The 12,384-nt window shown below is 44.9% G+C and overlaps 1 protein-coding gene across 3 annotated transcripts in view; it reads right to left on the minus strand.

Annotated features, from left to right (window-relative positions):
• Window positions 1–10,011: 10,011 nt before the first annotated feature.
• Window positions 10,012–12,384, minus strand: part of FRMD4B (FERM domain containing 4B) — an 82,028-nt gene continuing 79,655 nt past the window's right edge. For all 3 annotated transcript variants that reach the window (XM_017835154.1, XM_017835155.1, XM_017835156.1), the window contains one exon: window positions 10,012–11,614. In XM_017835154.1, coding sequence (XP_017690643.1) covers window positions 11,494–11,614 — 121 coding nt within the window. In that variant the 3' untranslated portion in view covers window positions 10,012–11,493. The remainder of the gene's footprint in view (window positions 11,615–12,384) is intronic.

The following is a 12,384-nucleotide window of genomic DNA, read 5'->3' on the forward strand; positions in this document are numbered from 1 at the left end:
TTAAGCTGCACTTGGCTGGATAAGGAGAATTTATGGCGATGCTCCATTTTCAGCAACCTGTCAGCTGTGCAAACCCTTCTGACATTTCAGTGCAGCTGGTGTGTCCCCCATTGAGGGAGGCAGGGGACGGCCATTTTCCAGAGGATTCCCAGGACACTGTGCCATTCAGTGCTTCACCCCACGCTGGAATTGCTGTAGGTGGGCAGAGCGACATTAATGGTACCTGTGAGGTGCCTGTGGGAAGAATCAGCACAAGGTCTCTGTATCCATAGTGTCTCTGATCTATCACAAAAGGAGCAGGGACTGCAGGCTCTGCACTGCCTTTAGCCAGGTCTAAACCCTGGCTGGACATTGCAGGTGGTTTTGGTGAGAGAGCAGCCACCCACAGTGGATGACCTCTCCCAAACACCACATCCTGGTTAAGGTGAAATCCTCCAAGATGGAAAAAAGCAGGTGAACAGTTGGTACAACACATACCTTCTGCTTGGTAACAGAGGTCCATGCCAGGACCAGCTCCAGTCCTTTGAACCAGTCTGAGCAGTCCCAACAGGAGCATTTCCCACAGCACATCCATGCCCTGCTCCCATCCAGTCTGCCCAGGGACAGTCCCAATGCCCTGCTTCTCGACTGGCCTGTCTCCATCACGAACATTATTTGAACTGTCAATGCATTCTGTCTGACAGCTCATCTCAGTTTCCTCCTTTTCCTACTTTCTACCATTTTTTTCAGAATTAAGTAGAAACTACAGAGATTTACTTTGCTATAGTCGTAGACCTGATGTAACTACCCAAAATCCTTTCTTTCATAAGGTGTCCCTTCCATCCTCCTTCTTTATTCAGAATATTTTATAGGCTTCTAAATTCACGTGGCAAACCAGAAAGCCACACCTTCAACACCACTGTGCTGCTTTGTAACAGCAGAGTAGGGTGCAATGAACAGTTTGGGCTGTTCATTGGATTAGCAAGATTTCCTCTCATAATTTCAAATTTTCTTTGCAGGGGTGTCAAATCAAATCCTCACCTTGCAACTGCAAATGCAACTTCCATAGGAACAAAACCACAGAGGAGAGGCTGTGAAACCAAGACTCTCCAATTTTTAAGCCATATTTCTCATTGCAGTCTCAACCATGCTCTGCTGGAGTCTGCCAGCAGCAAAATAGGCTCTGCATGACGATGGTCTCTCTTTGCTGTGTTCTGTAACATGAAACATGGTGTTCAAAGCCCTGTTAACCTCTATTAAAAGGCCATTATCCAAAGGTCCTCATTTGATTCATGCTGTTACACAGCAGGGAAGAGGGCAAAAATTTAAGAACTAAGTAAGTGGTAAAGGAAAAGATAATAAAACCCTGAGCCAAGAATGTAATGACTCCATCTGCCCCTTTGGTATTTTGGAGGGCATCCCTATCCTTGTTTTATATTATGCAGTAGCAAGCACAACAGCAGACCCACACATCAATCTATCAGCTCTAGCAGCTTTAACCCCCAGGTTTGCTGTCTATGATAGAGTCCATAAGCAGTTTTCTGATGTTATCAAATAAATCAGTGCTCCATGGTACCTGGTATGTTACTCTCCCAAACGATGCAGTTTGGGTCACAGAAGTTGTGTATTCAGTGCTTACTTACCGCTCGCTAATTTCTTGAGTGGAAATAAAGCCCCATGCCACCTTCTTGGATTTCCATGCTCTTCAGCCAGGCCATCCTGGGCCATGGTCTTGTCAGATCATCTAAGTTAAGCAGGGTCAAACCCATGAAGTCCTCTTGAGAAGGGAAACAGGGATACTGAGAACCCACTACTGGGTATTTGAAAAGCAAGTTTTCTTCTGAACAGAAATATATCACTTGTCAATACCACGATTAGGAAACATTATACTGGGAGTGATGCCTTCCCCATCAGATGCAGAGTGAGGAGCTGCCTGGTGACACCTCTCCTGGTGACACGGGTGCTAATCCCACAGATTTCCAAGGTGGGTATCACATTTTGCCTACTTTAGGTCTCTCCTCCATAAATTACATGTTCAGGACGTACTTCCTTTCCTAACACACTGCTTAGTGTTTTGGTGTTCTGGAAACAGCACATTAGAGCAACAAACAACACCCTCCAGGCTGAGGACACGCTCACAGCAGATCTAGAAGTCTTTTTCAAGACAAAAGTCCCATCTTCTTCCCAATAACAATTGTTTGTATCCCCCCTCGGAGCTTTCCAAAATAATCACACATTCCTCAACGTTCATTAAGACAGGAAAGGCACTTCCATCGGTGGCACTTGCTATTTTCACACCACTTTGACACTTGCTTAGGTATCCCCAGACTAATAAGCTGCTGCACGAGCTGCCCTGTTACCAGAGGGCAGAGCTGTGCTGTGCCAGCAGCTGCACTCAAAGCCCCAGCAGAAGACAAGAGGTACCTGCAGCAATCACAAGCAATTCCTACAGGTAGCAGCTCAAAATTCATGCTAAGTAGGTACCCAGCAAGTGTTAAACAGAAGCACTTTAGGAGCAAACTGGTAGAAGAAGAGGTCTGCCCTTGGTAATGAACAATTCCCGCTCACTACTCGCTGTTTCTAAGGCTCATATGGATGAGCTCTGGAATGAAACTCAGCAGGCTCTCCTGGCAGGATTGCTTCACTCCATTGATTTTTCTCATTTGCACATTTTCTTCAAAAATTCCAGCCTCTCTCTCTTGGAAGCAAGAAGGTTGACAAGTTCTTAACTCAAATACCAAGAGTGCCTGACCCCTGTGCCACCATTTGATATGAGGCAGCCCATCATCCCATGCTTTAAGTGCCTAAAAGGGTTCTATTTTTAAGGTAATTGATGAGGCAGATGCTGGTGCCAAATATTTGAGAGCAATTTCTGTAATGTTGTCTTTCACTTTTTTTGTTTATTAAACCCCCCACATTTATTCCCTTCTATTACCAACCCAAGTGCCACGGAAAGAGTCACAGTGTGCCCATGTAACATAACCTTGTGTTACTTTTAAGAAACTCACAGCCTGATGGGAGAATCTAAAATTGACAAACAGTAGCATACACCAAGCATGTCTAGCAATGCAGTGTAATGCAATACAGGGATTATAAAGGGTCAGATGATGGGATCTTAACAATAACAACCACTAAGTAACAGGAGCAATCATAGAGAGACACCCTGTGGGAAAAACACCAGGGGAAGAAAAACACCCACCATATCTCCAAACCCTTACAGATATAAATATATCGGATTAAGTTTGTTGTTTAAATAGGGTAAGGACATCTGACTTTTGAAGTACTTGCCCAAGTAGTTTGACAGGGAGCTGCAAAGGCAACCCCCCTCATGTGAAGCAGCAGGCACAGCAGTAGCTGGCACCAGGGCAAGATGGAGCAGCAGGGAGGGGGGTATAAGCCCCTCACACCTTCCCCAGGTCAAGGAATCACCACATCTCGCTGTGTTGAGGTCTGACGATTTCCTTCGGCTCTGGAAAAGCAAGTGGAGTTTCACCTCCTGTTTCAGTGGAACCTGGATGTCTCTAATTTGGCCCCTAAAAAGAAGTTAGTGATTTTTTTTCTTTTTTTTTTTTACTCTCCATTTTTAGAGAAGTCAGAGCAGCTACAATGGGTCCTTCCTATGCAGTAGAAAAGCACCTGTGTCATTATCCACTTTGCTTATTACAGGGAAGAGAAAATGTTAATAATATGTGTAGAGAGAGAAGAGGAGAATGGAGACATTGGTCATGTCAGAAACTAAGGAAATAACATTTCAGCCTGGGGCAGGGCACTGACCTCCCACACTGGTGTGTCCAAAACAATCCCACAGGGAAAACCACGGGCAGGTCAGATGTGTATGTCTTGCTTTGCATCAAAAAGGCTTAAATAGTTAGCAGATGGATTTCTACATAATTTCAACTGTTTCAAACCATTTAAGAACTATTATCAAAACACCCACGATTTTGTGGCAGGAATCAGCCCCACATATGAACATTGGCACTGACATTTTGCTGATGGGGGGCTGGGGGTGACACAACAGGCAGCTGAGCTGGTCCTGAGGATTTGGGCTGACCCAGGGCAAACCTTTGCCCCATTCAGAGCCAAAACATGTTCCCAATTTCACCCTCAAAGCCTGAGTTTCTGTGCTGATTTACCACTGAACAACACTGTGCCTTCTCCACCATCCCCCTGCCAATACAAATATGATCTTTTTTTTTACTGACCATGTTTTAAAATGACTGGAGCAGCATCCCCAGCACAGCCAGAGGTGACAGGCTGCTGTTCTCCACCATGCTCAGTTACAGAAGCAGGGCTGTGGCCACAGGAGAGGGTTTCTACTCCCAGATATCATTTATAGCACAACCATGGGCAAAACACTGAAATATTCAGCACTAGTTACTGCTAACTTGGTATTTTACTTTTCCAGCTTGTGTTATTTATGTGACATTGGTAAAGCACTTCCAAATACCTGAATGTTTTCATCCCTGGGTGGTGGTTCATTACCTCTTCTTCCCAAAGCATGGCACTAACAGCTGCCAGAAAAAGAGAAAACCAGCCTGTGGTGAATCAGAGTCTGTGACAGACCATAAGGAATTTTGTTATTTTATGGGGAGCAGGCGATTCATGAGGTTGGTTGTCTGACCACAACTTCAGGGACTGAGCTATGGCTCTGCCTGGGACTTTTCACCAATGAGCAAAACCAAAATGTGGCCTGAGCTGCCTCCATGTGTTTTCCCGTGGTGTGGGACAGAGATGATGCTTGTTATGGCCATCAAAGGGGGACACCAATCCCCTGTGCCAGGGATCACCTGGGGACAGAGTCCCTGGGGCAGCACTGGCTCCTGTCTGAGGCCAGAGCTCACAGAGCACAAGGCAAACATGGTGCTGAACTTCACACCACCCATGGGCATCACACAGGACATTTACCTACATATTTACTGTTAACTGAGGGCTTATTATTCCAAGTCTGTGTGCAAGATAGGCTCAGAGATTCAATACTTTCTATCAGAAATGCAAGCTCAGACCCTTAGAGAAGACATTCATCTCCCTGAAAACTGCATAAGAACCTGCCTGTGGCAGCATGTGCAATTCAGCAATTATTTACTGCTAACTCTACCTTTATTCCTATGATTTATCTATGCTCTGGGTTTGCATGGCAGAGCCTCAGAAGTGATAAAAGCCTCATACTAAAACCAGTAGCTAGAATTCAATTTTAAAATGTTCCCTCTGCTTTTAAGCCAAATCCATAGTTTCCCTTCCAACGTTGCATGGCAGGACTGTTAAATCAGAACTGCAATAACACAACACCAAGGACTCTTCGAGGAGCACTACCACCTTCATAACCTTTGGAAGGAGCAATCACCTCCACATTTATATGAAACCTGAATTCAGCCCAAGCCAGATCAGATAAGAAACAGAGTCGTTTGAGGGAACAGTGTCACCTTTCACATTAAACTAAGGCATATCTTTCTTCTATAGCATCCAAAGCCATCACAGCCCCATACCTCATGTCATCCCACCATCAAAAACATGCCCATGAGCAGTGATGCTGAAAAGGCCCCGTGGCCAGCTCGTTCTGCACACACGGCCACGTCCTTCCCTAACCTCAGCCCCAGAACAGGTGGAAGGATTTCTTCTAGAGTTACTCCAGCTGAGCCCAGGCTGGCTGCAAACTCTTCTCCATCTGCAGCTCTTCGATGACACTCTAATGATTAAATATAAATTGAGACTGATGCCTGCTGTGAGCTGGGCAGGAGATGTCCTGGGACATGGAGCACATCCCTTTGCAGTCAAGGACTTGCTGAAGGATTTATGGTGATTCCCTTTGTAAGGGACAGGCAGGGATAACGAAGTTGGATGGATGGCAAGAAGGTGTTTCTTGGTTAAAGGTCTTGCTACTGTCACTAAGGCCCTGACATCTGTGTCATGTGTCCTTCTGGGCTGCCAGCACTGATCACAACTCACACTATCTCTTCTTCTTCCAAGGAGGAAATGTCACCTCAGATTTGACTTGCTCAGTCAGAATGCACGGTAATTATTTTTGATAATAAATCCTGACCTGGGAAATGATCCACGTGGTCTAACACCTTGGAGGGGAAGGTCCTGACAGACAGTGCAAAGGGTTGAGCACCAGACAGGGGTCTTCTTTGGAAAGCTGAGGATACACTGTCCTGGTATGCAAGGGCACCTGGCCAGTCAGTGATGGGACAGGGCAGGTGGAGGACAGAGCTGAACAGGAGGGAAAAGAGGTGGATGCCAAGAAAGCAAACATTGCCTCTGCTTCCTCTGTCCAGGTCTGTGGGGGGATCAACTCTGTGGTCCCACCCAGTAGGTCACAATGTTGAGGTCAGGCTTAGAGAGCTACAAAAGTGTCCCGACCACACATCACTGTGGGCAATGACTGTCACCAGAACCACCAGCCACAACAAAATCCATTGTACAAAGTTTATACCTAAAATCAGGAACAGATGCCATGTGCAGCCCTTCCCCTGGCAACTCCATCTATGCCAGGATGAAGGTCCATTTTCCCACTGCTTGGGTGAAGAGCAAACACCCACACACGCAGTTACCCAAACTACAGAAATCCAAGTGCTAATTGATTCTGATGAAGGCTGCCTTAAGCAGGAATATGTGGCTGTCCCCGAATTAGAGCTGTAGGTTCCCTTCCCCGGCTCTACACAAATACCACGTTCATTGCCTCCCTTGATTATCAGTCAGATTGTCCCTGACTGATCCCAGGATGGATGCTGGGCTCTCCAAGCAGTCGGTGCCAACAGCCTGGTGCCTTTGGAACAAGAACAAGGGATAAGTCAGGGAGAGACACAATGCCCAGCATAGCACAGTTAGAAGCAGCAAACAAAGCTCTACCTCTTCACACATTTGCAAAATAAAATATATTTTCCCTCTCTGCTGTATTTCTCTCTAACAGTTTCAAAAAGTGACGGAAGCAATCTGAAAACCGCTGCAGGAAATTTCTGTTACCAACAAGACAGAATGTTCCTAAGGACATGGAATTTCTTCCTTAGCACAAGACCCCTAGGAAAAAAAGAAATGCAAGGAAAACAGATAACTAAACTTAAATTAATAACCAATAAATAAACACAATTAAAAGTTTGTGTGAGGCTTTGCTATAGCTGAAACTCTCACCTTTCTACCTCAGAAATTTATTAAATATGACAGAAAAGCACAAAGGAGAAGGAAGAATAGTGTAGAAAGCAGGAATCTTGCTAGTAGTGGTGTTAACTTATCCAGACAGTGCCAGCAAGCGCAGCGATGGGAGCTTCTCCCTAGGCTCCCTGCACTGATCCCAATGCCCAGGAGATGGAGCAAACCTTCAGTCTTTATAGGGTTTCCTACAAATGGTCTGGGATGGGATGGGCCATGGTGGAGGCTTCTCACCCACCCAGGAGCTGTAAACATTGCTGCTGCATTGCTCACACTTATGCTGAACAAGTTTTAAGATCACAAATGAAAAGCCAACAGAAACCTGCAAGAGTCACATCACATATAGAGCCACTTTGGCCAACAAGTTTTACCTAAATATACTGGGTTGAATTTTAAAGAGTTGTGATCTTTAAAGGTTTGCCTGAGCTCAGGGATGGGGATCCTGGCCTAAGCCTTGTCCCTTTCCTGGTCCCTGCACTGCAGGAATGTCCTCCCACATCTCAAGAGTATTTCTGTTCAAAACAGCAGAGAAAAACCAGACAGCAATTAAAAACATGAGGCATGGCTTATTTTAGCTTAGTGCCCTAATGCCTTTTTAAAGATTCCTGGCAAGAACTGGGTTTTATTCTTCTTCATCCATCAACTAAAAGCATTTGGAAATGCTCCATTACACACAGATTTAAATGGGGTTTTATTTCCCCTCCACACTCCCATCAGCAGCATCTGCCTTCTGAACAGAGAAATGTTTGTAAATTGAACCTTGTGGGTCTGGTGTTTCACCTTGTTCACCCTCTTGGCTTTGCTCTGATCATACCAAATAAGAATTTTTAGATATTTCTTCACACTGGAAGAGGCAGGAAGGATTCCAGAGGAGCACCAGAGGCAGGGAGCCTCTTCTCTTCAACGCTGCGGGTCAGGCACTAGATGTCCTCAGTTATCCTGCTGAGGAAGGCTGCGGTCACACGGCAAAACACACAGATGAAGTAGGAATTCAAACAAAGCACAGGCAATTTGTATTTCAGCTGTGAACAAATAAGATAATGATTACAAGTATGTCTTTATTACCTCTTTAGCTGCATTACACACATCTGGTCTCTGGGAACACCGGTACATGTACATCAAAACATCGCTCCAGAAATGCAACAAAGCAAACTGGAGGTCTGCAAAAGGCAAAGTTAAGGGTCCTGGGGAACAACTGGCACAAGTCAGGTATCACCAGCATCACCAGATCCCTTGTTGGCGATGGGCAGGAGGTGCCAGGGGGATGTCGTGCCTTCCCAGTGCCACTCAAGACTGACTCTATGCAACATCTGAGAAAGAAAAGTTGGAACTTATTTATTCCTCATCTGGACCTCCTTCACTCTGTACTTCCACCCTTCATAAAAGTTCCTAAGAACACAACTCTTGCAGGGCCAAGCATGCAGAGAATGACAAAAGGGGTTCAAGTGCTGCAGCTGCCACCACTCCACTTCCATTTCCAGCTCCTCTGCAGCTCAGCTCCTGCTTACTGGAAACTGCAATCAGGCTCTGAACTCTGGCCATAGAGGTTTTATATCCAATATCCCCAAATACAGCAAACCATCCTCAACACCCTAACCCACCTCAAACTCCCATCTTCTCAACAATATCATCCAAAATCATCCTGGTCCTGTCCCATCAAGCAGGGAGGCCAGGCCAGGTGCCAGAGTTGTGCCAACACGGATGTGTCGAGCTGAGCTAAATCCTGACCACTGATGGAAAAGCCAACACAAAACTCAATGGCTACACCACTAAAATAAAGGAATGGAAACAATACTTTAAACGGGGCACAGACTTCTTTACACACCTCATTTCCTTTTTAAATGAAAAGGTTTCAAAGCAGGCTGACAAATAATTGCCAGCCTGCACTGATGCCGTGAGCTCTGGGTAGAGAACTGGACTTTGAACCACTCAGCTTCTTGCTCAAAGCCCTGACAGTTTATAGCAGCCAGGAGTATGAGTCAACGAATGAAGAATTTGCAAACAGACAAACCATGAAAACTACTTGGAGAAACGGAAAAGTATGACGACATGGGGGTATTTTTATTGGGAACGCCTGCAAGTTCTTGTTAATACTTATTTTCACCAGCAACCTGGAAATAAGAATAAAGTTCAGTGGTGGTTGTGAAGTTTAAGGATGTTACAAAAAGTAAGGAATGACAATTAACTCTGGAGAGAGGAGAGCAAGACTGAATGATCTCAACTGCTGAGTGACCAGGGTGCAGAAGCAGTTGTACATCCAGAAGTCACTCTTACTGAAAGGTGGGTATCTCAGGGGGGACAAATTCAAAAGAGGACCAAGCAGATGAGCAACACAATCCCAAGAGCCATGTTCCAACTGGGAAAGGCTGTGGCAATTTTTAGGTGCAAGGATAGACAAGCAAGAAGTATTTTCAACAACATGAGGCGACCTCTGTCTCTTTGACCACTGCCAGGCTGGGGCTGGGCAGCATGTCCCAGGGATTGTGACCCTCCCATGGGGATGCTGAGTGAGTCCAGCTTGGTTTCCCTCAGGACAGCTGATGGAGAGGCAGAAATTCTGACTTACAGATGTGTTTTGGGAGTCTCTGAAGTGTCCTGGGAAAAGCTTCCCTCAGATGAAGCCACTGACCCTCTGGACCCAATCTAACACCACAGGCCAAAAGAAATCACACCATAGGGATTAACTTTAAAGCCCTGAAATTAACACACACTGCAGTTTTCCAAGCACTCGAGGAGAAACAGGAGGAATGCTGACGTGGTTTTGGTAGCACACTTTTTAGTTTATTGACCTATACAAAATAATAGGTCTAAAAAATTCAGAAGTAGTAAAAGAATAAGCAAAAAGAGCTTTCGCATTTCTAGAAGGCTATACAAATATGCAAAACCAAGGAAATAAGTTATTTTTTATTTTGTTTTTGTTCGTTTAATTCCAAATCGCGACTCTAATAATACAAACGACTAAGTACCAGCTTAACAAGTGTGTCCTCCTGTATATATTACATGCTCTGGAATATTGGTAAAAAAACGTCAAAAAAGTTTATCAGAAACTTTTCTATTCACAATATGAACAAGGAGTAACTAATCCTTTGTATAAAAGAACAAAAGAGCACCATTTCTGGAATCCTGAAGCACAGTACAGCTGAGAAACGGGAGAGATTTTACCGTATGCAGACGAGTCATTGGGAATCTCGCAGGATAACCCATGCCAATTTGTTCCTACAGGTGGATGATGTGAGGTAGGTTTATCCCTCTTCAATCAAGACTGCAGTCACGTTTTTTTTCCCCCCTACACAAATGGTTTTGTGAAAATGCTGTTCTGTCACTTAGTGACTTCGCAACGCACCTGGTAGTTCAGATGGCTGGCGGTACAATCCTAATGCCCCTCATTTTAAGGCACCCGCTTGGCTGTTTGTGTTTGCATCCACCTTCAAATACTGGCCACTACTACCAAATTGTTCCCTGTGTGATCACTGGAGCTCCCCACCGTGGATCCTCGATCCACTGTGACAGAGTAACACGGAATTGTCACCCGATGAACAGGGGTCACCATGCAGCCACTGTGAAAATTTGCCTAGTTCTCCACACAGTTGTACCATGGAAAGGTCATTAAATGTGTCGTTATTAATGATGCTTTATCATAGAAAAGAGAGTTCAAAGTTTACTGCTTCTGTTTCCAAAATCCACAATCGCCTACAGTTTTACACGACATATTGTGTCAGCAAGTTTTCTTTCCAGAACTTGCTTGTGGTGCTAACAAACACTCTTAACAACACCTCAAAAATTGGATAAACTCAATCAAACCTCCATAACAAAAAAACCCCCAGCCTTCCTTCAACTAATGTTCCAATACTGATTCAGTCACCCTTTGCCTCACTCACACACACAGTATCTATCCTTCATAAGCCTATGAAAGTCCTTCCAGGTCATCATAAGCCATGGCAGAATAAATTTTCATTTTCTTCTTCTTCTTTCAGACACCAGAATTGTGCTCCTAGAATTCCCGGTTTTTCCATTACAGTCTTCTTTTCACATTTTTTTTTTTCCTCTGAGGTTTGCCTTCGACATCTTTCAATCTTCCCAAAAAGTGCTTGCTAAATATAAATACTTCAACCAAGTGCTGCATCTAGTCACAGATGAACTGTGGCTTGCCCTGGCTCGTGTGGGCCGTCCGGATTCACAAAGAAACGCCATTCACGGTAAGACTTCTGTCAGTTTGCTACAGTCCCTCTTAATGCTGATTTTAATCTTTCCCAGCAAAAACAGCCTGCTTCCTCTTTTTGTTCAGTTTGGGAGTTCCACCCGAGATCCGCCTCGGAGTCACAGCGTTTTGTGCAAGGCACGCGGGGGCAGGAATGTGGGGCCGCGGGTGGGCTACACGAGCGTCCCGGGCTTGGAGTCCTCGTGCCAGAACAACCTCTGCTCACTGCTGGGCAAGTCTCCTTCCAACCGATCCTCGTCGTCAGCACCCAGCTGGCTCGGCTCCGTGTACGTTCTGTAAGACAGACAGCGGCACCAGGGATCAGTTGAGGGTCTTCCCTGGCCCCCCAGATTCATGCACCTCCCTTGGGCTCAAAGTTGGTTACTGTGAGTTCACCTCACTGTAATTTGGGTCCAAACACCAACCTGGTTTTTGTGCCGTAATTAGTAAAATTTGCATGCAACAGGCACCTCAGCTGATCAACAATGTCACAGAATCACGGAGTGGCTTGGGTTGGAAGGGACCTTAAAGATCATCTTGTTCCAACCGCCTGCCCTGGGCAGGGACACCTTCCACTAGAGCAGGTTCCAAGCTCCATCCAGCCTGGCCTTGAGCACTGTCAAGACCATTGAACATACTGATTGCTTGTTTGCCATGATCACATTAAAGCAGAAAATAAAACAGATGAACAATCAGACAAGTGGTTTAGAATATTGAAAATTAATAGCTAATAAACTTCATTCAGATCAAGCTGCCAGTATAAGCCAAATTTTCAAACCCTAATTATAGGAAATTAAGAAATTAGTAGGAACTGTATTTTTAAACACTGTTGCTGTAGATATTTTAAATCACTGCAATAAAACAGCCCATAGCATTTCACTCAGAAAAAAAAAAAAAGGATCTAGCAGCAGCTTTTACATATTCTCTTACACTTTCATTTATTTTAAAACAAACAAAATTAAAAATTCAGTATTTTCACACAAGTCTGTCTGGCAGCCAGCACAAACTGCAACCCACAAAGCAGGAGGCACACGTGGGGGTGGGGTACTTACTATGGCTGGCTC

Source organism: Lepidothrix coronata, unplaced genomic scaffold, assembly GCF_001604755.1.
Source record: "Lepidothrix coronata isolate B3197 unplaced genomic scaffold, Lepidothrix_coronata-1.0 Scaffold249, whole genome shotgun sequence".
NCBI classification, from domain to species: Eukaryota; Metazoa; Chordata; class Aves; order Passeriformes; family Pipridae; genus Lepidothrix; species Lepidothrix coronata.